Source organism: Lepisosteus platostomus, chromosome 18, assembly GCF_059453375.1.
Source record: "Lepisosteus platostomus isolate fLepPlt1 chromosome 18, fLepPlt1.hap1, whole genome shotgun sequence".
Taxonomy (NCBI): Eukaryota; Metazoa; Chordata; class Actinopteri; order Semionotiformes; family Lepisosteidae; genus Lepisosteus; species Lepisosteus platostomus.
The window spans coordinates 16408679-16435501 of record NC_142628.1 but is presented as its reverse complement, the minus strand read 5'-3'; the positions used below and the strand labels follow the sequence as shown (position 1 = coordinate 16435501).

Sequence of the window (26823 nt, the reverse complement as noted above, 5' to 3'; positions counted from 1 at the left end):
CTGGGAGGAGTTACCGCTGCAGATGTGTGATTCAAGGAGACACAGCAAGCCCACTTATAATGCAAACACTACAGTTTTATTGCAGCTACCAGAAGTTCCATACAAGCACATGTGAAACGCAGTAAAATACGCTCAATGTCATATCCGTTGGCCTAATGCTACATGCAATATTTAGAAGTACATTGTTTTATTATATTATAGATGTGCTAATGTCATTATCACCCACTCAAGAAGAGGATCTAAATATGAGACATGTATCTGTGGGTCAGAGCCTGAAGCTCATGGCCAGTCGCCCTCCTGCTGTCCCGCTCACTGGCGGCCCCTGCTGGCCGTGACGAGGAGCAGGTCGCTGTACGAGTCCTGGCAGCGCGTGTCCTTGCAGCCGCACTCCTCGATGTGGGTGTAGGTGTAGGGCACGGAGGAGCCATCTGCACACTGCAGGGTCACGCTCCTCTGGCTGGTGCTGAGCTCCTGGCAGCAGCTGCACTTGTGCTGCATGGCGTTGGCCTCGGAGGAGTACCTGGGGGACACAGCACGGGGGTCAGGGCCTGGGGGCCCGCGGGGAGGAGCCGCAGGGCAGTGTGGACACACCTGAGCGCTGGCCATGGACAGGGACAGGCTCCACCGGTCTCCACTGCACAGACTCTGAAAGGAGTTCCTGTGATGGCACTGACTGAGGGGTGGGGTTCCCTACTGGACGAGGACTGCATGTGTCTGAGATGATGAAGGACTGAGCTCTTGTCTCAGACACATCAGTAAAGAATTAAGATGTTCTGATCCTCTGCAGGCGAAATAATCATAAAATAATATAGAAAAACATATAAAGGTGAAGCCTGTGGACAGTGGGGTACATCACACTGGAGAGGAGCTGACTGAGACTGGGGGTCCCCCTGCCCTGCAGACAGTGGGGTACAGTGTGCTGGATAGGGGCAGGAGCTGACTGAGACTGGGGGTTCCCCTGCCCTGCAGACAGTGGGGTACAGTGTGCTCGATCAGGGCAGGAGCTGACCGAGACTGGGGGTCTCCCTGCCCTGCAGACAGTGGGGTACAGTGTGCTGGATCAGGGCAGGAGCTGACTGACACTGGGGGTCCCCCTGCCCTGCAGACAGTGGGGTACAGTGTGCTGGATCAGGGCAGGAGCTGACTGACACTGGGGGTCCCCCTGCCCCAGGCCCAGCAGCAGGGCAGTACTCACATGGAGAAGGTGCTGCAGGCGCCCTCGCAGGACGACACCTCCACAGTCGTGCTGGACACACAGCCCTCGTGTGTGATGGTGGTGGGCTTCTTCTGCACAGTGCAGCTCCTGGGCTTCTCATCGCCTGCAGACACACACGGAGGGCATCGTTACTCAGCTGACAGCACAGCCCTGGCTCTGTGCTCTGCTCACATCCTCATGCAGCAGAGGAAGAGGCCCAGTCCTGCCTCGTACTCCTCCACCTTCCCTTCTTCATCTGACTATCTGCTCAACATCCTCAGCTGTTGGTGAGAGACGCTCCAGCCCTGAGAGGAGGGGGTTTTCAGTTTGTGTGAAACCCTGTGTCCAGCTGGCTGTACTTACAGATCTGACAGCAGCCGTCGTCAGTGTAGCGAATGGTGCCCTGAAACAAAAAACAATTTATATCAGTATGGTGCCACGTGACCGGTACTCATTAACCCAGCCAGGAGCCAGTCTGATGCCCAGTGTATTAGGTCAGTCTAGTGCCAGTCTGATGCCCAGTGTATTAGCCCAGTCTAGTGCCAGTCTGATGCCCAGTGTATTAGCCCAGTCTAGTGCCAGTCTGATGCCCAGTGTATTAGGTCAGTCTAGTGCCAGTCTGGTGCCCAGTGTATTCGTAGAGTCTAGAGTGAGGTTTGTATCCAGGAGACTCACAAGGACACAGTCATCAGGGTGGAACTCCTGGCAGGCTTTCCTGGTGCTGATGGGCACGTACTGCCCGTTGATCATGAAGCACTGGTAGAGTGTGCAGTTGTCTCCAGGGAAGGTGATGTTCTGTCCAGGCTGTGAGGGGAGAATGGAGAGGTGCTCCTGTGATCAGTGTTAATGAGATCCAGGGGCAGGTGTAGCAGTGGCAGTAGTATCAAACCCAGCAGTTTGTAGCAGTGTAGTAACAGTAGAACTAGAAGCATTGTAATAAATGTCAGTGAGAAGAAGGTACATCAGACAGTGCTCTTACTCACCTTCAGCTCATACAGAGGGCTTTCACCATTTCCACTCGGATTCCCACTGCTGCCTGTTGGTGTGGGGTTGTCATTGTTGCCTTTCGGTGTTGTGTTGTCACTGTTGCCTTTAGGTGTTGTGTTGTCATTGTGGCCTTTAGGTGTTGTGTTGCCATTGTTGCCTTTTGGTGTTGTGTTGTCATTGTTGCCTTTAGGTGTTGTGTTGTCGTTGTTGCCTTTAGGTGTTGTGTTGTCATTGTGGCCTTTAGGTGTTGTGTTGCCATTGTTGCCTTTAGGTGTTGTGTTGTCATTGTTGCCTTTAGGTGTTGTGTTACCTTTAGGTGTTGTGTTGTCATTGTTGCCTTTAGGTGTTGTGTTGCCATTGTTGCTTTTAGGTGTTGTGTTGCCAGTGTGGCCTTTAGGTGTTGTGTTTCCATTGTTGTCTTTAGGTGTTGTGTTGTCATTGTGGCCTTTAGGTGTTGTGTTGCCATTGTTGCCTTTAGGTGTTGTGTTGTCATTGTTGTCTTTAGGTGTTGTGTTGTCATTGTTGCCTTTAGGTGTTGTGTTACCTTTAGGTGTTGTGTTGTCATTGTGGCCTTTTGGTGTTGTGTTGTCATTGTTGCCTTTAGGTGTTGTGTTACCCTTAGGTGTTGTGTTGCCATTGTTGCCTTTTGGTGTTGTGTTGTCATTGTTGTCTCTAGGTGTTGTGTTGTCATTGTGGCCTTTTGGTGTTGTGTTGCCATTGTTGCCTTTAGGTGTTGTGTTGTCATTGTTGCCTTTAGGTGTTGTGTTACCTTTAGGTGTTGTGTTGCCGTTGTTGCCTTTTTGTGTTGTGTTGTCATTGTTGTCTTTAGGTGTTGTGTTGCCATTGTTGCCTTTAGGTGTTGTGTTGCCTTTAGGTGTTGTGTTGTCATTGTTGCCTTTAGGTGTTGTGCTGCCTTTAGGTGTTGTGTTGCCAGTGTGGCCTGTGCTGCCAGTGGGAGTGGTGTTGCCATCGGTGTTGCCAGTGCTGCCCGGGATGTTGGGCATGGGGAAGACACAGGCAACCTGGGTGCACTTTCCACAGCACTGGCCAGGGACCTCCTGGTATCGGAAACCCTGTGGTTTGAGGAAAGAGCACAGTTAACAGCAGAGGCAGGGCTGTGGAGACACACGTGTGAGGGGCTTCAGTCCCAGCAGGGGCCCCCTAACAAGCAAAGGCTCAACAGCTGCCTTGTGCTCTGAGAGTCTCCTTCCTTCATCTACACACTTTCCAGGCTCTGTCCAGTTCTCCTCTATCAATCGCACCAGTAGGACATCAGAGCTGTATCACTTCTCTCACCGCTGGGCAGTTCCTGTCGCACGTCTGCTTCCTGCACTGCATCTGGTGCAGCTGTGTGAAGGGGTCTATCTCAGAGGTGCACTGACACTCCTCGCACAGGGACACCGGCACGATCACCCCAGGCTGCACAGGACAGGACAGGAGACATGTGACACATCCTCACCACGGCACCGCGCAGCTCTTCCAGGGGTTCAGGGGTGCACAGACCTCCCCTGCTCTCCGAGTGGCCCTAGGAGGGGGGAGGATCTCTCTTACCTGGTACTCGATGTTGTTCAGGACACAGACGTTCCTGGGCTCTGCAAATGCAGAATGAGCACCGTTAACAACACAAGATCAGTCAATCAGTCATATAAATCCTGCTCTGGACATCTTAGATATTGGATATCTTGAGTACAAAATGAGGATAATTTTGTCCTTGACTAGACTCTGTGACTTGGGAACTGAAAGAGTTTCACATAGCTGGATTCTGATCTCTGTCTTGGTTCTGTTTCACACTGGAGCCACTCAGAGTGGCTGTGGGCCTGTGAGGTCCTGTGTCTGAACTTTCCCCAGTGTGGTCCAGTGCAGTGGACTATCTCCATCCACCCCATCTTTGTCCCTAACGAGCTGCTTGAATCCTCCCTCATTCAGATCAGTTACCCCAGCAAAGCTCACTGTTTGAGTCAGCCCTCTCCCCCACCTCAAGCAGACTGCTGAAACAGGACAGATCAGGTTGCAGACTGCATCCATCAGATCACACATGAATCATGTCTGCGTCATGCATGAATTCATGTCGGGGTACTAGAGGCTGGAAACACTGTGCAGCTTCATATTGGGCTGTGGTGGGCCCCTATTGTCAAACAGCTCAGGTACAGATCCTTGAGCGTTACTTGTGCTGCAGAAATCAATCAGAGAAAGACAGAGGTCTTGTGAGCGAGTCGGGGGTCAGTCGGTCAGCAGGCTCACCGCAGGAGGACACGCAGATATCCGAATGGGGGCTGGACAGCATGGTTCCATTGGGACAGAAACAGCCCTCGGCCAGATGAGACCTTTCACTGCTGACAAATTCCTCATTATACCTTTGATACAGGGATGACACAAAGAAACAGTTTTATAAAGTTTTTTTATGTGTGCAGGATATATCCAATTGACACAATATCTATGCAATCTTAGAGACAATGGCAGATAATTCATGACTATATAAGTTAGAAGCTCAGTGCCTCAAAGACAGACAAAGACAAACTGTGACAGAGAGACTGAAGCCCCTTCTCTCAGCAGCTGCAGGAGGTTGTCATTCCCAGGAGCCCCTGAACTGTCTGGCTGTACCTGTGATTGCAGGTGAGCTCCACCTCGGACCCACAGGCTCTGTACTCCTTCCCACTGGGACACGGGAACACTGCAGAGACACAGCAGCAGAGTGTCAGGATAGGACAGGACACAGTGAGAAATCAGCACAGGAGACATGGCAGACAGGTCCTCTTAAGTCACTGCCAACCAGAAATACCTCTTCTTGAGTTCTGACTCAGATTCCACTGCTCATGATAAGAATCTGGTGCAAAACATTTCACTTTCATGGTGTGATCAAATTGGCACTGCATGATCTCAACAGGTCACTGATGTTGCTTTTAGGTAACAGGATGGGCGCTCAGGGAAACAGCACGGCCCCTGTAGAGGTACGAGGGGCTGATCCGGACAACATGGGCGCAGAGCAGTGCCGTGTCCTTCAGCAGTGAGTATCGAGCTGAGACTCACAGCACTGGCCCCCAGTGTGGTTCCTCCAGTCGATGCAGACTTCCTGCTCCGCACACAGGGCGGCGTAGCTCTCCAGACCGCTGCACTCCACGTCCGCATCGCCCAGCTCGCAGGCGTCCGCCACGCAGGACTGGAAGAAGGGCTCTGGAGGGACCAGGGCGTGGCAGGGCCGGAAGACTCTGTGGCAGAGAGGAGCAGGCTTATCTCCGTGAATCAACAGAGCAGGTCCCCGACCCCAGAGCAACACTGTGAGGGCAAGCTGAGTCTGCAGGGTGACTCACTCGCTGTGGATGAGGTCGCAGAGGGCAGACTTGCAGGGGGTGGTCTGGGTGGACGGGACAGTGGTCGGGGTCCCAGTGGGGCGGGAAGGCGTTGGCGCCGTGGTGGGCTGTGAAGTTGGCGCGGCCGTGGTGGAGATGGGCTGCTCACAGGCTGACTTGTTCTGGCCAGGAGGCAGCCACTCCTTGGCCATCTTGGTGCAGGAGTCTGCGATGTCGCCGCTGGGCAGCTGGCAGTCGTCCGCCCTCTGGTTGGTGCAGGTGCCTGTGGAGGAGGAGCTGCGCTTGAGCACTGGTGTTGGAAGGGAAGGGTCAAAGCCCTCAGAGGGTCAGACAGCTCCAGGAGAAGTGAGAAAATCAGAAGAGTTGCCTGTTGTGTGTTTCTACACTCTCACTCCAGAGCTGCGTTTTGTTACTCAGTGTGCCTCTGCCTAACTTCCACAATTCAAATCCTAGGCCTCTTAGACTTTCTAAAAATGATCTTAGAGTCCTGCAGGATCCCACACACCACAATTTGATTCTGCTCCACTCAGTAAAAGCTGCCCAGCACTGGCAGGAGGTGATCAAGCAGTAGTACAGAACACAGTTATCTGTGCACTGATTTAGGTGGAGTTAGTTACAATCCAGAGGACGTCATGTGGTAACTGGCACTGAGTGGGACGCTCTGGCCTCAGCTGGTGCTTTCCGAGCAAAGCAGACACCCACCGCACAGCCCCTCGGTGTTGTGGGAGAAGAGTTTGTACGGCACGCTGACCACGAAGACCATGCCCGCGTACGCCACGTCCACATTGATGTCCACGATCTGCACGCTCAGGCTGGCGCCGGTGGAGGAGATCTTGAAGCCGCTCCTGTACAGGCTGGGGAAGACTCGTCGGCCGTTGAAGAAGACCTGCGGCCGGTCAGACCGGAGAGAGAGAGGGAGAGGGGTCGACGCTCGGTCAGGGGCGCCGGACCCTGAACGTTTTTACAGTGCACTTGTGAACAAACACGTTCCCAGGAGTGGGGACAGGAACATGCGACTCTGCAGCTCCAGGTCAGGAAGGATCTGGGGCCACAGAGCCGGAACAGAAGCCTCGAGAGGCCAGTGCTGGCGCAGGGGCCAGCGGGTGCTGCTGGTTACCAGGTTCTGGCGGTCCCTCTGGGTCAGCGTGACCTCGTTGGCCTGGTAGAAGATGCGCAGGGTGCGGGCGCAGCGCCCCCTCCTGCGGCCGTGGCAGTCCCCGTCGTCCACGTAGACGCGGAAGTGGTCGAGCCGCGGGGCGACCTGCTGCACCAGCACGTGTGTGCACGGCCCGCTGTAGGGGTAGTACGTCCCGTCGAAGGTCATGTGGTGGCGGTACCCCCAGCCGGCGCACACGCCTGTCAGAGAGGGAGGAGGGGGGGTGAGGACAGGAGGTCCTCAAGAGGAGGAGGCTCAGCTGGAGAAGAGCTGAGGAAGAGCAATTCATCACAGCTGCTTGGGCTCCTGGGTTTCAGCAGCAGCAGGCAGATTCGTTTGCATTTGAGCTGCTCTGAGGAAGCAGTTAGAGACTGAAATGTCTTCATGTGCTCCGGTACAGACTGTGGCCCTTGCTCTGCCTGTGTTGAGATACATGGGCTGAAAGCAACACGCTCCTCTCTGAGACACTTGGCATGACTGTGTCTCGGGCGTCCCACCCCTGCCCTCGGGCAGAGCAGAGACTCACATTCACACTCGTACTGGAAGCAGCAGCCCGTGGCGTCGTACACCTTGTGGGCCGGCCGGCCGTTGGCGCAGGTCAGCGGCTGCACCGGGCTGCACTTCACGGGCTGCACGGAGATCTGGTTGGGCCCCTCGCAGGTGGCGTAGGTGCACTTGTCTATCTTCCAGGTCTCGTTCAGCTGGGGGGACAAGTTCACAGGCTTGCGCTTCACAACTGTTCTCCTCCAGTCCCTTTAACAGAGCCCAGGAAGGAGGGGCCTGCAGCAGGAGTCTCAGTGAAACAGTCTTATTGGTGTAAACTCTAGACACCATGATGCCTGCTGGTGCAATTCTCTCTGCCTCTTATTGTTGACTCCGATGTGAAGGAGGACTAAACCCTTTGTAGCTACTTAGTAAGTCTGCTGCAGTACATAGACAGGTTACTCTGGACAGCACTGTAAATGACAGCATTACAAGAGCCCTGTTGTCTGTGATTACTGACGTCAGTACCCTCGCCTCAGGGACAGACAGGAGACAGGGTCACATTCGGCATGAATCACAGACGCTGGAGGGGCTCGGCTGTGTCCTTACCTTTCTTGGCGGAAACACAGCAGAGCAGTCTTTCTCTGGAGCTGTGGTGGTCGGTAGTCCTGGGGTTGAGGTCTTGGGGGTCCCTGTTGTTGTCTCCGCAGTGGTGGCTGGGGCACTGGGGGTGGAGGGGCACTCCGTAACGTGTCTCTCAATCCCACAGGTGGCGTTGCAGTAAGCAATGTAGCACCACCCGCCATTGTCTGTCGTATTGTATATGGTGCTCCCTGAACAAAGACAAGCGAATGGACAGTAGTTTTTAATAATACTTTCAGAATGAGGTCTGTGTACATCACGGGGGTGAACTTTGTGAGGGAAGATGATTCTATTTAAAACCCCCGAATGCAATTTATAATCAACAAACTAGAGAGAAAGAAATGCACTTATCGTTTAAACCTTTTGTGGAAAATTTGTAGAAATGAGCCTCTCTGTTGTTAGATGTGTCCAGCATACTAAGCACAAAGACCCCAAACAAGGAATAACAAAAAGTCTCCAGCCTCACCAGGAGGAAGGTTCTGTTCCTGGAAGCGGCAGACACACTGTGTCCTGGCACTGGTCACCGAGGGGCTGGTCACCACCCGGGTGGTCTTCATGGGAGTCGTCTTCTCAGTAGTGGCAGGAGGGGATCCGGTAATGACTTTGGTAGTGGCAGCAGTCGTGCGTTTAGGTGTAGTAGATGCTACAGGTGTTGTAGGGTGTGGTGCAACAGTAGTCCGCTCACATGAGTCACAACACAAGAACCTCACCTCATAGTTCAGGCACATTTTCTGTGGGCCAGGCTGCTTCTGGTTGTAACACGTTAGTCCACCCTTCAGGTTACAGGTCGCGTTCTGATTGAGCTCAGAGAGTTTTGTCTTGGGGAAATCGACAGCTCTGCACTGAATGTTCCTGGGATTCACACACACCTTGAATCCAGCTTTGCTAATTCCAGTGACATTCTCAAAATCTCCTCCAGATGATGCTGAGGGCTTGTTGACATCAAACCACTGCGTCCACCTACACAAGGGCTTACAGGCTGTAGTCTTATTGTGACTTACTGGGTGCGTTGATGTCACACGGGTACTGTGTCCTGGATGTGTCGTTCTGGTGACTCCAGGAGATGTTGAAGTTCTGGGTGTTGTGGTCCTCTTGGAAGTTACTGGACCTGAAGTAGCCCTGGTGGTTGATCCTGTAATGACTTTAGTTGTAGATCTGGGAGTGACGGTGGTCTTGACAGGAGTGGTTTTCAGAGAAGTTGGCAGGTGAGTAGGTGTTGTGGACTGGGGTTTTGTGGTTGTTACTGGGAGAGATGATGTCATGCGGGTACTTTGAGCCGGACCTGTAGTTTTGGCAGTTGTGGGAAGAGTTGATGGTTTGGGTGTGGTTGTCCTCTCAGACGTCACAAAAGCTGAAGTAGATTTTGTCTCATGGCTCGTTTCTCCTTCTTTAGTTGTGGTTCTGGGAGTGATGGTGGTCTTCACAGGAGTGGTTTTCAGAGAAGTTGGCAGGTGAGTTGGAGTTGTGGACTGGGGTTTTGTGGATATCCGAGGGGTTGTGGTGGAGGCTGTAAATTTAGGAGTGGTTTTTACAGTAGTGGAAAATCCAGGTAATGTCTCTGTAGTAGCAATAGTCTGTCTTTGTGTTGTTTGTCCTGTAGTTATCCTTTCACTAGTGGTCTGAGCAGTGGTAGTCTTTCCAGGAGTTGTTTGTCCAGGAGACACATGAGAAGATGTTATTGATGGTATTCCAGAAGTGGGCTTTTCAGTTGTTTTCTTTTCAGTAGTAAACTCTGTAGTTCTTGTTTTGGTCGTTGCGGTAGATCGTTGTGAACTCATGGGAACTGCTGTGGATGTTGTCACAGTGTTACTATGTGCTGCTTCACTTGTAGTTTTCACGACCTGCGTTGTCTCCATGGTGCTTTTCAGAGACGTTGTCACCTGGCTAGTGGTTGTAGACAGGGGTTTTGTGGAGGCGTAAGGGAGAGTTTCTGGAGACGTTTTCTTGGAGGTTGTTTCCCTGGTGGTTCTTTCAGTAGTGGTCCAGGTGAAGTCTGGAGGTAGAGTCAGGTCGGGCATGGTTTCTGTTAGATCCAAAATGTAGCTTGATGTTGTCCGAATCCTAGTTGTCCGGGCTGTAGTTGTCCTTGTCTGAGAGGTCTGAGCAGATGTTTTCGTTACTGTTGGGATCACAGTGGACACAACCGCTCCAGTTACTGGGTGCGATGATGTTGCTGGGGTACTGTGTCCTGGACCTGAAGTAGCCCTGGTGGTTGATCCAGTAATGACTTTAGTTGTGGTTCTGGGAGTGATGGTGGTCTCCACAGGAGTGGTTTTCAGAGAAGTTGGCAGGTGAGTAGGTGTTGTGGACTGGGGTTTTGTGGTTGTTACTGGGAGAGATGATGTCATGCGGGTACTTTCAGCCGGACCTGTAGTTTTGGCAGTTGTGAAAAGAGTTGATGGTTTGGGTGTGGTTGTCCTCTCAGAGGTCACAAAAGCTGAAATAGATTTTGCCTCATGGCTAGTTTCAAATTCTTTAGTTGTGGTTCGGGGAGTGATGGTGGTCTCCACGGGAGTGGTTTTCAGAGAAGTTGGCAGGTGAATAGTTGTGGACTGGGGTTTTGTGGTGGTTACTGGGAGAGATGATGTCATGCGGGTACTTTGAGCCGGACCTGTAGTTTTGGCAGTTGTGGGAAGAGTTGATGGTTTGGGTGTGGTTGTCCTCTCAGAGGTCACAAGAGCTGAAGTAGATTTTGTCTCATGGCTAGTTTCTCCTTCTTTAGTTGTGGTTCTGGGAGTGATGGTGGTCTTCACAGGAGTGGTTTTCAGAGAAGTTGGCAGGTGAGTAGGTGTTGTGGACTGGGGTTTTGTGGTTGTTACTGGGAGAGATGATGTCATGCGGGTACTTTGAGCCGGACCTGTAGTTTTGGCAGTTGTGGGAAGAGTTGACGGTTTGGGTGTGGTTGTCCTCTCAGAGGTCACAAAAGCTGAAGTAGATTTTGCCTCATGGCTAGTTTCTCCTTCTTTAGTTGTGGTTCGGGGAGTGATGGTGGTCTCCACAGGAGTGGTTTTCAGAGAAGTTGGCAGGTGAGTAGGAGTTGTGGACTGGGGTTTTGTGGTTGTTACTGGGAGGGATGATGTCACCTGGGTACTTTGAGCTGGACCTGTTGTTCTGGAGATTGCTGAAGATGTTGAAGTCTTGCCTGGCGTTGTCTTGGATGTTATAGGTCTTGTGGTGTGTGGTATAGCTGTGGTCTTCTCACACGAGCCACAACACAAGAACCTCACTTCATAGTTCAGGCACATTTTCTGTGGGCCAGGCTGCTTCTGGTTGTAACACGTTAGTCCACCCTTCAGGTTACAGGTCGCGTTCTGATTGAGCTCAGAGAGTTTTGTTTTGGGGAAATCAACAGCTCTGCATTGAATGTTCCTGGGATTCACACACACCTTGAATCCAGCTTTGCTAATTCCAGTGACATTCTCAAAATCTCCTCCAGATGATGCTGAGGGCTTGTTGACATCAAACCACTGTGTCCACCTACACAAGGGCTTACAGGCTGTAGTCTTGTTGTGACTTACTGGGTGCGTTGATGTCACACGGGTACTGTGTCCTTGATGTGTCGTTCTGGTGACTCCAGGAGATGTAGATGTTCTGGGTGTTGTGGTCTTCTTGGAAGTTACTGGACCTGAAGTGGCTTTGATGGTTGATCCGGTAATAACTTTATTTGTGGTTCTGAAAGTGATGGTAGTCTTCACAGGAGTGGTTTTTAGAGAAGTTGGCAGGTGAGTAGGAGTTGTGGACTGGGGTTTTGTGGTTGTTACTGGGAGGGATGATGTCACCCGGGTACTTTGAGCTGGACCTGTTGTTCTGGAGATTGCTGAAGATGTTGAAGTCTTGCCTGGCGTTGTCTTGGATGTTATAGATCTTGTGGTGTGTGGTATAGCTGTGGTCTTCTCACACGAGCCACAACACAAGAACCTCACTTCATAGTTCAGGCACATTTTCTGTGGGCCAGGCTGCTTCTGGTTGTAACACGTTAGTCCACCCTTCAGGTTACAGGATGCGTTCTGATTGAGCTCAGAGAGTTTTGTCTTGGGGAAATCAACAGCTCTGCATTGAATGTTCCTGGGATTCACACACACCTTGAATCCAGCTTTGCTAATTCCAGTGACATTCTCAAAATCTCCTCCAGATGATGCTGAGGGCTTGTTGACATCAAACCACTGTGTCCACCTACACAAGGGCTTACAGGCTGTAGTCTTATTGTGACTTACTGGGTGCGTTGATGTCACACGTGTACTGTGTCCTGGATGTGTCGTTCTGGTGACTCCAGGAGATGTTGAAGTTCTGAGTGTTGTGGTCTTCTTGGAAGTTACTGGACCTGAAGTGGATTTGATGGTTGATCCAGTAATAACTTTAGTTGTGGTTCTGAAAGTGATGGTGGTCTTCACAGGAGTGGTTTTTAGAGAAGTTGGCAGGTGAGTAGGAGTTGTGGACTGGGGTTTTGTGGTTGTTACTGGGAGGGATGATGTCACCCGGGTACTTTGAGCTGGACCTGTTGTTCTGGAGACTGCTGAAGATGATGAAGTCTTGCCTGGCGTTGTCTTGGATGTTGTAGGTCTTGTGGTGTGTGGTATAGCTGTGGTCTTCTCACACGAGCCACAACACAAGAACCTCACTTCATAGTTCAGGCACATTTTCTGTGGGCCAGGCTGCTTCTGGTTGTAACACGTTAGTCCACCCTTCAGGTTACAGGATGCGTTCTGATTGAGCTCAGAGAGTTTTGTCTTGGGGAAATCAACAGCTCTGCATTGAATGTTCCTGGGATTCACACACACCTTGAATCCAGCTTTGCTAATTCCAGTGACATTCTCAAAATCTCCTCCAGATGATTCTGAGGGCTTGTTGACATCAAACCACTGTGTCCACCTACACAAGGGCTTACAGGCTGTAGTCTTATTGTGACTTACTGGGTGTGTTGATGTCACACGGGTACTGTGTCCTGGATGTGTCGTTCTGGTGACTCCAGGAGATGTTGATGTTCTGGGTGTTGTGGTCTTCTTGGAAGTTACTGGACCTGACGTGGATTTGGTGGTTGATCCAGTAATGACTTTAGTTGTGGTTCTGAAAGTGATGGTAGTCTTCACAGGAGTGGTTTTTAGAGAAGTTGGCAGGTGAGTGGGAGTTGTGGACTGGGGTTTTGTGGTTGTTACTGGGAGGGATGATGTCACCCGGGTACTTTGAGCTGGACCTGTTGTTCTGGAGATTGCTGAAGATGTTGAAGTCTTGCCTGGCGTTGTCTTGGATGTTGTAGGTCTTGTGGTGTGTGGTATAGCTGTGGTCTTCTCACATGAGTCACAACACAAGAACCTCACCTCATAGTTCAGGCACATTTTCTGTGGGTCAGGCTGCTTCTGGTTGTAACACGTTAGTCCACCCTTCAGGTTACAGGTTGTGTTCTGATTGAGCTCAGAGAGTTTTGTCTTGGGGAAATCGACAGCTCTGCACTGAATGTTCCTGGGATTCACACACACCTTGAATCCAGCTTTGCTAATTCCAGTGACATTCTCAAAATCTCCTCCAGATGATGCTGAGGGCTTGTTGACATCAAACCACTGCGTCCACCTACACAAGGGCTTACAGGCTGTAGTCTTATTGTGACTTACTGGGTGAGTTGATGTCACACGGGTACTGTGTCCTGGATGTGTCGTTCTGGTGACTCCAGGAGATGTTGATGTTCTGGGTGTTGTGGTCTTCTTGGAAGTTACTGGACCTGAAGTGGATTTGGTGGTTGATCCAGTAATAACTTTAGTTGTGGTTCTGAAAGTGATGGTGGTCTTCACAGGAGTGGTTTTTAGAGAAGTTGGCAGGTGAGTGGGAGTTGTGGACTGGGGTTTTGTGGTTGTTACTGGGAGGGATGATGTCACCCGGGTACTTTGAGCTGGACCTGTTGTTCTGGAGATTGCTGAAGATGTTGATGTCTTGCCTGGTGTTGTCTTGGATGTTGTAGGTCTTGTGGTGTGTGGTATAGCTGTGGTCTTCTCACATGAGTCACAACACAAGAACCTCACCTCATAGTTCAGGCACATTTTCTGTGGGCCAGGCTGCTTCTGGTTGTAACACGTTAGTCCACCCTTCAGGTTACAGGTCGCGTTCTGATTGAGCTCAGAGAGTTTTGTCTTGGGGAAATCAACAGCTCTGCATTGAATGTTCCTGGGATTCACACACACCTTGAATCCAGCTTTGCTAATTCCAGTGACATTCTCAAAATCTCCTCCAGATGATGCTGAGGGCTTGTTGACATCAAACCACTGTGTCCACCTACACAAGGGCTTACAGGCTGTAGTCTTATTGTGACTTACTGGGTGCATTGATGTCACACGGGTACTGTGTCCTGGATGTGTCGTTCTGGTGACTCCAGGAGATGTTGAAGTTCTGGGTGTTGTGGTCCTCTTGGAAGTTACTGGACCTGAAGTAGCCCTGGTGGTTGATCCTGTAATGACTTTAGTTGTGGTTCTGGGAGTGACGGTGGTCTTGACAGGAGTGGTTTTCAGAGAAGTTGTCACCTGGCTAGTGGTTGTAGACAGGGGTTTTGTGGAGGCGTAAGGGAGAGTTTCTGGAGACGTTTTCTTGGAGGTTGTTTCTCTGGTGGTTCTTTCAGTAGTGGTCCTGGTGAAGTCTGGAGGTAGTGTCAGGTCGGGCATGGTTTCTGTTAGATCCAAAATGTAGCTTGATGTTGTCCGAATCCTAGTTGTCCGGGCTGTAGTTGTCCTTGTCTGAGAGGTCTGAGCAGATGTTTTCGTTACTGTTGGGATCAACGTGGACACAAGCCCTCCGGTCTTGGGAACAGTGGTGCTTCCTGTCCTGACCTCAAAGGTGGATGTTGTGGTGCCTCGAGTGGTGCTTTTCACTGATCCTGTGGTAGTTGGCGATGCTCTGCTGGATGTGGGCGGAGCGACTGTGGTCTCACACTCGTACAGGCTGCAGCAGAGCACCCTGACCTTGTAGTCGTAGCAGAGCGGCAGGCGTCCACTCTGATCCGCGTTCCTGCACAGCAAACCCTGGGAGACATTGCACTGCACGACCTGTCCAACGTCCGCTATGCTCTTGTTGGGGAAATTCTCCGCACTGCACTCTATCTGGCTTGGCTGACCACAGATTTTTCCTCCGCTTTCCTTAATCCTGTCGTACGTTTCAAAGTCTCCTTCACTGGGGCCCACTGTGGGAAAATGGGTGTTGAACCACTGGGACCACTGACACTGGCGCTTGCAGGTGGTGGGGGAGCTGGTGGACAGGGAGGTGGGGACGCTGCTGGACGTGAATGCGATCTTTGTGGTTCTTGTGAGTGGAGTTGGAGCAGGAGTGCTCAGCTTGACTGGGGTCGTCTCAGTGGTCCGGGTATGTGCCTGCGTGGGCGTCATCCTCGTTGATGCCGTCTTGCTGGTGTGCCCAGGGGTTGTGAGCTTGCTGGTGTGGGCGGAGGTTGTCCTGGTGCTGGAGGAGGCAGTTGTCTTGATGGGCTTGGTGGTATACTTAGTGGTGCCGGAGACGGTGGACTTGTGAGGAGTGGATGTTGTGGGGGCAGGGGTGGTGCTGTGGCAGGGCTTGTAGCTGCAGCACAGGACTCGGATCTCATAGTTGTAGCAGAAGGGAGGGAACTGCTGAGAGTTGCGGCAGACCAAGCCCACGGACTTGTCACACTGGACCACCTGGGCGAGGTCACTGAGTGGCGTGTCTGGGTAGCTGCTGGCCCTGCACTGTATGTCGCTGGGTGTCTTGCAGATGGAGTAGCCTTTTTCCTGGATGGCTGTGAAAGTCTCAAAGTCTCCATCGCTTCTCACAATATCAGGTTGGTGGACATCGTACCAGACTGACCACTCACAGGTCTCCTCTTCACAGTGAGCAACAGAGGTTTTTGTTGGTCCTGCAGAAGTAGCTGTGAAGGAAGGCGGGGTAAAGGGCATTCATTATAATATGAACCTGGGTTAAGGAAAAGGTTTGTCAGAACAATTGGTATAAAACTTTGAAGGGATGAAAGTGAGAAATTAGAAAGTGCTTTGCACTTCTTTCACACTGTAGAATAGTTATGATCAGTTTCTGAAGCATAAACACCCAAATAATTTACACAAAAGAGAACTCCCTTAATTACAGAAATATCATGGTCTACCATTATCATCAGATATTTGGTTTTCTAGATCAAGCATCTGTTGTTTTTAATGTGTAAGGTAAAGCAAACTATAATGTAGTGAATCTCCAGGTTGTAATAAAAGTCAGGACTCAAACACTTTCCCAGACCCCTGCACTTCGCCTGCAGATTGTGAAGAGGCCCCATGAAGGAGCTGAGCCTGCAGCTCAATGGATTCTGTTGCTCTCCTGGTTCTAGAGGAGCTGCTGCAGACCCCTGGTCCTCACCTGGTCCTGAGGTGGTAGAGGCCGGCTGTCTTGTGGTGAACTGGAAGGGGGTTGTGGGCTTTGCAGTGGTCATGGCACAGGGCCACACCCGTCTCTGGATCGTGCTGTTGGGTCCGCAGACGGCCGACATGCAGCCTCCAATACTGTCGGTGGTGTTGTAGATCACAGCGTTCAGCGGGTACTCTTGCATCTCGTAGACACACTTGCATTCTGGAGTCAAAGGGAAATACGACAGCTCAAGAGACATGTGATGCCAAACAGTGCACAGTGTCTGAAGCAATCCAATTTGGAAACGGTGCCTGTGTGGTGAGTCTGTTCGTTATTTAATTGCATGAAGCGAAAGTGAATGAATGGCCTCTACTCACCTTTGGGTTCATGAGAACACTGTATTCCTTTCATTGAGCAATAGCTGCAGAGAATAAGAAGGAAGCAAACATGAAAGTATTCCATCTATAAATATGAAATAGAAATAAGAACTATTTTTTTCTGATTATCTAAGCAGATTTTACATTATTCCGTATAAGCTCTTAATATATTCATTTCAACGTTTATGTAATGTTGCTACAGCAAAAAAAATTAGAACAGATTCCTTTATTCCTGTATGGGAACTGTCTGTTTCACACCACATCCTGCAACAAATGTGATGAAAAACAAATCTGTCATTTTCTATAATTTTCATAATGTTCATATGTAGTCAAATCTTGAAAGAGATGTGAAAGAAAGAGCCTCCTATTAAGGATTGAATGTTATTTTGTAGTCTGTCTTTAGTAAGGAGATCGGTCTGTGTGATTCAGAAAATCCTTAGGTTTGACCTTGAACAGGAGCTATTCTTACAGGACTGTTTGGCATGGTCTGACTGGCCCTATAATTCCACCCACTAGATGGAAAGCATCTTATGTTTACATTTTGAATGACTTCCATGTTTCCAGTTATATTTAGCATTGTGACAAATTCCTGCTGGAACATTAAACCAGTCTGAATGTCCTTCTCTCCTGGTCACCTTCCCATGTCTCTCCCTCCTGGTCACCTGGGAGAAATATCCTGAAAGGGGGTGAAGTTCTAGCAATTCTGTAATCAGCAAAGCAGCTGCTGATCTAAAGACAGAGACTCACACAGAAGCTGCTCATGTCATCCATGTTGCTGCAGGGCTGACTGGCTTAATGACAACAACCCTGTCTGTGCCCACAGCTGGGCTGCTCCTGCCAGTCTTACCAGGCCTCGCAGTTCTTTGTGGACGGCACTCTCTCTCCATTGCTGTAGCGTTTCCCATTGGCATCGTAGCAGCCGCACTGCCTCCTGGCCACACAGCGCATCGAGTCCTCGTCGAAGAAGGGCTTCTTGGGGGGACATTTGGGGTAGCAGCCTGTTCACCACAGTAGGACAGAGGGACACCAGCTTAGAGGTTTGAGGATGAACAGGTTTCTTTGCTTAAACATCCGTGCAAGATCAGAGGTCATGAGATAAACCTCATCATTAACCAGCAATTCTGCACCTTTTGTTTAGAGTCTTTGAAAGGCTCTGGAGTGACGTTCCTACCTTCCAGGGCTGGGATCTGACTGGAGCATTCCCCTGAGGGGTTCCTGCAGGTCTTCATGCAGGGCGAGCCACAGGGCTTGTAGTGCCACTCACACTCTCCAGGGGGGTTGTAGAAGTCACAGAACAGAGCTGGGGGAAGGAGAGAGAGAGTAACAGAAGCTGAACTCCTTGCAGTTCTACGTGCACTTTTGTATCATTGCTGGTGCACATTGGAGGGGAGTTAGCACAGCTTTAGCACAGGTTGTTCTCTCTAACTGTACTCACGGCACATCTGGGGGCTCCTCCAGGCCACACAAACCCCAGCTGCATTACAGGCCTCAGCGTAGGCAGCCACAGCTGTACAGAAGCACTCGCAGTCTCCTCCACTGTCACAGGCACAGGAGTCCGTCACACAGGCGTCGTAGTACGGAGTGGGGTCCACCTGCAGACAGGGGGACACAGAGATGTCTCACTTCTCACATACAGTATGATGACTTCCCATCTTCTCCTGCCCTGGGCTGCCTGCAGCTCCAGTGTGATCGCAGTACCTGAGAGTGGCAGGCTGTGAACACTCTGCTCTGGATGATGCTGCACTGTTTCTCTGCCCAGGACTTCCTGTAGGGGTTGGAGCTGCAGGGGTTCTTCTCCACAGTCTTATCTGGGCAGCTGGGAGACACTTTCCAGCTGTTCCCAAACTGCTGGGCGCTGACCACCAGCTCCCGGCTCATGACGGTGAAGTCATTGCTCCCTTTGCCATCGTAGTTCCCACACAGGCCACAGGTTTTACCCTGGAAAGGGAGAAGATGAGAGAAGGAGCAGGAGAGAGGGGAGAGGAGGGACAATGAGTTGTTCAGATTTTCCAGGGCATTTTGTGGTATGTTCCTTTCTGACTCATGTGTAATATATTCCTCACTCAGAATGCAATGAGACGTGATGGGTTTGTTACAGTCAATGCTGAAAGCCCTGTGTTTGGCTCCTTATCGTGAGCATAGTGAGATCTCTGTGGGTCTCTTTACCTTGAAGGAGGGGCTGAGCTTGATGGCCAGGCTGGTCCTCTTGTCCCACAGTAGTATCAGCCCATTGCTTGCCTCCACCACCAGGTACATGCCCATGTGGCTGATCTTGTAGGGCACGTCGGCGCCAGTGTCTCTCGTCACCACCTCGTAGCGCCCCTCAGACAGACGCAGCTCGTTTTTCTGCAGGAGCAACACGCCGATCCGTTACTCAGAACTGCAGTCAGCACAGACAGTAGCAATCTGATGATTTCTGGGAGGAGGGGGAGATGTCATCAGAGTGTCTGGCTTAGAAGTATCCGGCTGCCCCTCCACACAGTTAATTTAACCCACTTCCCATGAAGACTCGTGCTCTGGTGTCTAAATGATGAGACAGTGTGAGAGTGAGTTGGAAGTAGAAAGGGAACAGGGGTAAGTCTAGCTGTAGGCGTCCTGTCCTCAGGGTGGCGATGTGATTCTCCAGGCAGGAGGGACAGTTATGATCCCCTGAGAGCTGCAGGCAGGGTAGCGGAGTCTCACCCCCAGGAAGAGCTTGATGGCCTTGGAGCAGGTGGTCCCAGTGGTGCCACAGGGGATGTTCTCAGTGATCACCCTGAAGGTGCCGTTGTCTGGGCTGCTGCTGCAGTAGTCCTGCACACAGGAGAGAGCAGGGGTGAGAGACACAGCCTGGGTGGTCTGTGGGACATTGCCTGAGTCGAGGACTTTTGGGGAGACACGCAGGTGGGAGGTCAGATTCACGGGTCTCTGCTCGTGTGTGAGGCTGTCCGACTCTGGAGAGTTTACTCCCCGTGTCGCAGAAGCAGGGAAACGGGCGATTGGAAGGAGGAAGGAGGGTCCTGGTGGCTCTCTCTTCGGACTGGGGACCACTCTGGGGCCCCTCCCCGGCGCAGTGCATACCTGACTCAGGGTGTATTCACACTCGCCATTGAAGTCGAACCTCTTCCCATCGAAGGTGTGGTAGTGCCCATCTCCATAGATGGTGCAGGAGCCCTGGCACTGCCTGTCCGTGCATTGCCACTTCCTGGCATTGCAGGTGCTGGAAACAGGAGAGGGGACATTTTTAATGCAGCATTGTTGAAATATGGCTTCACGTTGTGTCATTGTTGTGAAAGGGGAGTTGCAGGTAAAACACAACGGTCAGCCCACCAGGTGTTGCAGCCGACTTGGATTTTCTCCCCAGGCTTGTACTCCAGTCCGTTGTGGACGCAGGGACACTGGGAGACGGGGACACAGCGTCCATGGCCGTTGGACACCAGGCCCTCTGGACACACGCAGCCAGAGATGCACTGTGTGCTGATCTGCAGGGAGCACAGGGTCAGGATTAGCCAGTACAGGATGACCCCTAGAGGGCAGTGGAATGCAGGTGACAGTACAGTGTGTGCAGTCTGTGTTTGGTGTGACAGTGCTGTGTGTGTTTGGAGTGACAGTACAGTGTGTGACAGTGCTGTGTGTGCAGTCTGTGTTTGGTGTGACAGTGCTGTGTGTGTTTGGAGAGACAGTACAGTGTGTGACAGTGCTGTGTGTGTTTGGAGTGACAGTACAGTCTGTGACAGTGCTGTATGTGTTTGGAGTGACAGTACAGTGTGTGACAGTGCTGTGTGTGTTTGGAGTGACAGTGCTGTGTGTGCAGTCTGTGTTTGGTGTGACAGTGCTGTGTGTGTTTGGAGTGACAGTACAGTGTGTGACAGTACAGTGTGTGCAGTCTGTGTTTGGTGTGACAGTACAGTGTGTGTTTGGAGTGACAGTACAGTGTGTGACAGTACAGTGTCTGCAGTCTGTGTTTGGTGTGACAGTGCTGTGTGTGTTTGGAGTGACTGTACAGTGTGTGACAGTACAGTGTGTGCAGTCTGTGTTTGGTGTGACAGTGTTGTGTGTGTTTGGAGTGACAGAACAGTGTGTGACAGTTCAGTGTGTGCAGTGTGTGTTCAGAGTGACAGTACAGTGTGTGATGGTGCCGTGTGTGTTTGGAGTGACAGTACAGTGTGTGCAGTGTGTTTTCAGAGCGACACTATAGTGTGTGACACAGGGCTGTGTGTGTAGTGTGTTTTCGGAGTGACACTATAGTGTGTGACACAGTGCTGTGAGTGTAGTGTGTTTTCGGAGCGACACTGTAGTGTGTGACAGTGCTGTGTGTGTAGTGTTTTTTCGGAGTGACACTATAGTGTGTGACACAGTGCTGTGTGTGTAGTGTGTTTTCGGAGCGACACTATAGTGTGTGACACAGTGCTGTGTGTGTAGTGTGTTTTCAGAGTGACACTAAAGTGTGTGACACAGTGCTGTGTGTGCAGTGTGTTTTCAGAGCGACACTATAGTGTGTGACACAGTGCTGTGTGTGTAGTGTGTTTTCAGAGTGACACTATAGTGTGTGACACAGTGCTGTGTGTGTAGTGTGGTTTCAGAGTGACACTATAGTGTGTGACACAGTGCTGTGTGTGTAGTGTGTTTTCGGAGCGACACTATAGTGTGTGACACAGGGCTGTGTGTGTAGTGTGTTTTCAGAGCGACACTATAGTGTGTGACACAGTGCTGTGTGTGTAGTGTGTTTTCAGAGTGACACTATAGTGTGTGACACAGTGCTGTGTGTGTAGTGTGTTTTCAGAGTGACACTATAGTGTGTGTCACAGGGCTGCGGTGACTCACACAGTCGGTGTCCAGTGTCCTGCAGCTCTTGTGACACTCCGCTCCAGGGGAGCCCGGCTGAATTTTGGAACAGTCCAGGAAGATCATCGGCTTCGTGCACTCTGGAGGAGAGAGCGAGGCAAGAGGCCGCTTAGTTCCTTGTGCTTAATCTAGCCACAGTCTCACGAACCATTTCAGTCCAGAGGAGAGTACCTGGTTTCAGGGGGGTCGACCCCATGCAGTTCAGTGTTCCCCTGCTGCATGTGCTGAAAGAGGAACAGAGATCATCAAGACCATCACTCTCTTGGATCAAAGCAAGAGCAGCAAATTCATCTTCTGATTCCCAGCAGTGCACTGTGGAAATGTGCCTCTCAGACCCCTCCGGCAGACAGGAACTCACCACAGAGTCCCGTCCCTGGTCACGGTCTCGCCAGTTGGCACCACTGTGCCCTGGTAGTAGCAGGGGCACTGTGAAGGTGGCACACATTTGCCCTCCTCGTCCATGTAGGTCCCCTTGGCACAGCCACAGCCGTCCACAGGCACAAACTGGACGCTACAGGTGGGGTCAGGCTGGCTGAGGGAGCGGCAGGTGCGATTACAGCTGGTCATGCTGTAGCCAAAGACCAGAGTCCTGGGGCAGGTGCTGGAGTACTTGGCTGAAGGAAGGGAGAACCAGGGTTTCAGTCACAGGAACACTCCCCCCAGGTGTCTGAACTTCCTGCCCTGAAAGCTCCCAGGTCCCTGGCTATTGCAGACACTTACTGCAGACACTGGCTCTCCAGCCGTCCAGCTGCACCCCCTTAGCAGCACAGGCACGGACGTACGAGGAGATGGCAGCACACATACAGGCCTCACTCTTCTCACAGTTACAGCTGTCGTACATGCAGTTCTGGGGGCAGAGGAGCAGGTATTAGGGGGGTCGGGGAGCAGCTGCAGGGGACAGAGGTGAGCGAGGAGCTGCTGTACCTTCTCGTAGGAATCGGGGAGGACTTCACCATGACAGGCAGCGAAAGGACCTTTCTTCTGGGACAGCAGGGAGCACCAGCGCTTGGCAAACTGCTCTGTGAGGGGAAGCACAGCAGCAGGTGAGAGAGAGGCCTGATGACTGAGATCTGCCCTGAGCCACGCTGAGGACACTGGACACTGACATCACTGAGCACACAGGCACAGAGCTCGCAGACCAGGCCTGACTGAACACACAGGCACAGACCTCACTGAACACACAGGCACAGACCTCACTGGGCACACAGGCACAGAGCTCGCAGACCAGGCCTGACTGAACACACAGGCACAGAGCTCAGATGTGTCAGATGTCTCCGAGAGGTTCAGTGGCTGGAGCTACTCTATGTACTGCCCAAGAAGCACGAGCCAGAAGCCAAGCTGGGAACCAGAATATGAGGAGTTTCATCCGATTCCGATTTTTCAGGGGGTCTGGGCGCTGGTGCCACGTTTGTGTGGGACAGCGGGTGAGCAGGGGGCAGGAGCTGCGTACCGTTCTCCGCGCTCAGACTGCAGGGGCTCTCGAAACTGTCCTTCACGTCCAGGCAGCTGCCTCTGCTCTTCCAGCTGTTGCCGAAGGCTGAGGCAGTCCCCTCCACAATCCCACCCGGAGCTTGGAAATCGTCTGTCTGCACGTCGTTGTAATTCCCACAGAGCCCTGGGACAGAGAGCAGAGGGGCAGGACACCGTGAGACTCAGAGACAGAGGGAGACAGAGGGAGACAGAGGGAGAGACAGGAGGGAACAGAGAGAGAGACAGAGGGGGAGACAGAGAGAGGACCAAGGGAAACTGGAGGAGACAGGAGGGAGAAGGGAGGTTCACAGAGGGAGACAAGATGGGCACAAAGGACGGTAGAGAGAGACAGGAGGAGACACAGAGGGACAGAGGCAGAGAGGAGGAGACAGAGGCAGACAGGAGGGACAAAGAGGGAGGCAGGAGGAGACAGAGGCAGACAGAAGGACACTGAGAGAGACAGAGGCAGACAGAGGGACACAGAGAGAGGAAGGAGGGGACAGAGGCAGACAGAGGGACACTGAGAGAGACAGAGGCAGACAGAGGGACACAGAGAGAGGCAGGAGGGGACAGAGGCAGACAGAGGGACACTGAGAGAGACAGAGGCCGACAGGAGGGACACAGAGAGAAGCAGGAGGGGACAGCGAGGCGGCTGTCCTACCGCAGGTCTGCTCCCGGTACGAGGGCTGCAGGCTGACGTAGAGCTGCAGCAGGGGGGAGCGCTGGAGCAGCAGCTGCAGGCCCAGCCTGGTGTGGATCACAGTGTAGGAGGAGGAGGGCGTGAAGACGGTCAGGTTATCTGTGAGGACGAGAGACAGGCTGCGTCAGCACACGGGCCCTCGCCCAGTCTCACAAGGACAAGAGCAGAGCAGAGCAGAGGAGAGGAGAGCAGCTCACTGGTGGCCACTGGCAGCTGGGACAGCATCCCGTTGACCAGGACGGAGCCGCTGGGCGTCACTGCTACCACCTGCAGGGGCACAACGCACACGTCAGAGGGGCACCTGCCTCCCTGCCACCCCAGCGCCAGGCCGGGGCTCATCGCCCACTGGGCACAACACAGCCGCTCGTTCTGCGCCACCAAGAGGCGGCAGGGCGTCTCTCTGCATGAGCGCGGCCTGTCTCTGAGGACTCACCGTGCTCGTGCCGGACACGGACAGGGTGACCGACTTCAGGCAGGTCTCGGTCTCCGTCAGCCCACACCTCACGATCTCCGCCACCAGGGTGAACTGGCCGCCAGAGCAGTCCTGTGGGGAGACGCAGACGGTCAGGCGGCCCTGCTGAGGCACACAGAGGGGCAGGTATCGGCGCAGGCGCAGCTGTCTGCTCAGGCACCTTGGCCAGGACGTAGGAGCAGTCTCCGTGGAAGGTGAAGGGCTTCCCGTCGAAAGTGGTGATGTGGGAGCCTCCCTCTACAGAGCAGGTTCTAGGACAGTCCAGGTCCTGGCAGCTCCACTGTCCCCCGACACAGGTGCTGCAGCCCAGACACACAGGGACACACAGGGACACGCAGAGACACAGGGACACATAGAGACACAGAGGCACACATTGAGACACACAGAGACACACAGAGACACAGAGGTACACATTGAGACACACAGGGAGACATACAGTAGAGACACAGAGAGACACAGAGACACACAGGGGGACACAGAGCAGAGAGAAGAGGATCAGAGTCCCATTCATGCTGTTGTTGACTGAACATGTGTGCAGAGTGTCGTTCATGTGTGTTGCATACTGTTGCCTTGTGTGTGCAGTGTTGTACAGTTGCTGTGCAGCTCTGTGTGCAGTGCAGCGTTGTAGAGTTGGTGTTCAGCTGTGTGTGTGCAGTGTTGTAGAGTTGGTGTTCAGCTCTGTGTGTGCAGTGCAGTGTTGTACAGGTGGTGTTCAGCTGTGTGTGTGCAGTACAGTGTTGTACAGGTGGTGTTCAGCTATGTGTGTGCAGTGCAGTGTTGTACAGTGTGCAGTGAGAGGCGTACCAGTTGCGACAGGCGCTGCTGTAGGACTGCCCTGAGGAGAAGGCTTTGCCATTGTGAGTGCAGGAGCACTGCTCCACCGGCACACAGCCCCTGTGGGTGATGTCGTCCAGGACAGTACCTGTCAGACAGGGGACAGTGTCCGTGAGAGACGGGTGAACTGGCAAGCTGGCTGTGGGGGTTTCTTGCACATTGACAGGACACTTGTTCTCCCAGCACACAGCAGATAAGAATGATCTGATTTGAAATCCATGGTGTCAGTCCTGATTCCTGCAGCTGCACGCTGGGATGGGGGGTCTCTTTACCTGGGGGGCAGAAACAGCCGCTCCTACACTGCTTGGTACAGGTGCTGCCCCCAGTGGGGTTGGAGCAGGTGGCCGTGCAGGAGCTCCCACACTCAGTGTACACCATGCTGCGGGGGCATGTCCTGGCTGCAGAGAAGACAGGAGGAGACAGGTCTTCAGGTCCAGAGGAGGACAAGCAGGCTCAGGTAGACAGGCAGGTTCAAGCACAGAGGTAGAGAAGTAGGCTCAGGTATACAGGTAGGATCAGGTATACAGGTAGGACCAGGTATAGAGGTAGACAGAAGGCAGGCAGGTTCAGCGACACAGGTAGACACATTGGTTCAGGCAGACAGGAGCGTTCAGGTACACAGGAGAGTTTAGGTAGACAGGAATACAGGATGGATCAGGTATACAGGTAGACAGGTAGACAGGTAGGTTCAAGCAGACAGTCGCAGTTTGCTGTTTGCAGACAGTTCACAGTCTCCTCACACTTGTCACTGGATTGTTCTGATCCTGCATTGCTGTCATTGAAGTGTGAAACTTCAGTTTCAGTGAGAATGTTTGACCTGCTGACACTCAGTCCTGTCAGATCCAGCCCTGTCTGCTCCTCTGGGCTGCAGGATGCTGGAATCTCTGCCCTCTGCAGCACAGGGGCTCCCTGCTCCAGGAGGGCAGCAGGCTTGGAGCTGGGGCTCCTGTCTCACTGCTCCTACGTGCACTCAGATCCCCAGCACACTCACGGCAGAAGTTGGGGGTCCTCCAGTTCTGGGGGCGCCCCCCGGCGTGGGCGCACTGGCGGGAGTACTCGGCCATGGTGGCGCACAGGCAGTGGGACTGGTTCCTCTGTGGGCACTGGCACACGTCCGACACGCAGGCTGGCACTAAGGAGGCCGGGGGCACCAGGGCACTGCAGGAGGACAAGGCTGGGCTGGACAGGATCTGCTCACACAGGGCTCTCTGGACAGAGACACAGAGGCACTGGTCACTCACACACACTGGGCACTCAGACTCTCAGACACACTGGTCACTCACACACACTGGGACTCAGACACTCAGACACACTGGTCACACACACACACACACTGGTCAATCAGACACTCAGACACACTGGTCACTCACTCACACTGGTCGTTCACACACACGGGTCTCTCAGACACACAAACAACCACTGGTCACTCAGACACACTGGTCACAGACACACAGACACACACTGGTCACTCAGACACACAGAGACACTGGTCACTCAGACACACAGACACACACTGGTCACTCAGGCACACTGGTCACTCAGACACTCAGATACACTGGTCACTCACACACACTGGGCACTCAGACTCTCAGACACACTGGTCACACACACACACTGGCCACTCAGACACTCAGACACACTGGTCACACACACACTGGTCACTCAGACACTCATACACACACTGGTCACTCTTACACACTATCCACTCAGACACTCAGACACACTGGTCACTCAGACACTCAGACACACACTAGTCACTCAGACACACTGGTCACTCAGACACTCATACACACACTGGTCACTCATACACACTATCCACTCAGACACAGACACACTGGTCACTCAGCTCTGGGAATTCCCTGGAGTCTCTTGGGAAAAGGCCTTGCTGGTCAGTGTGGCCGGACGCTGATGGACAGGGGTGTGCTCACCGCCTCTGTGCAGTTTGTCTCGGGGGGCGGTGCAGTCGGGTCCTCACAGTGCTCCGTCGGGCCGTCCAGTTTCTGCAGTTTCCCGAATTCCAGGGGGCTGATTGTTA

The 26823-nt window shown here is 52.5% G+C and overlaps 1 protein-coding gene across 1 annotated transcript; it reads right to left on the bottom strand.

The window, feature by feature from the left end:
- Window positions 1-54: 54 nt before the first annotated feature.
- Window positions 55-26823, bottom strand: LOC148645802 (uncharacterized). Its single transcript, XM_088611076.1, has 41 exons — window positions 26717-26823; window positions 25780-25996; window positions 25061-25186; window positions 24759-24876; window positions 24115-24253; window positions 23916-24026; window positions 23680-23749; window positions 23444-23581; window positions 22763-22927; window positions 22237-22331; window positions 22033-22159; window positions 21671-21926; window positions 21484-21536; window positions 21292-21392; window positions 19798-19949; window positions 19549-19687; window positions 19171-19281; window positions 18655-18834; window positions 18187-18426; window positions 17924-18080; window positions 17660-17788; window positions 17336-17486; window positions 16489-16532; window positions 16124-16333; window positions 8238-15647; window positions 7739-7962; window positions 7173-7347; window positions 6608-6846; window positions 6193-6376; window positions 5491-5752; window positions 5210-5388; window positions 4784-4853; window positions 4424-4536; window positions 3734-3774; window positions 3479-3601; window positions 2907-3255; window positions 2179-2852; window positions 1871-1999; window positions 1559-1598; window positions 1196-1319; window positions 55-520 (listed from the first exon to the last, which is right to left on the bottom strand). The coding sequence occupies exons 2-41, from the start codon at window positions 25850-25852 to the stop codon at window positions 310-312; spliced, it is 13632 nt and encodes a 4543-aa protein (XP_088467202.1). The 5' UTR covers window positions 25853-25996; window positions 26717-26823; the 3' UTR covers window positions 55-309.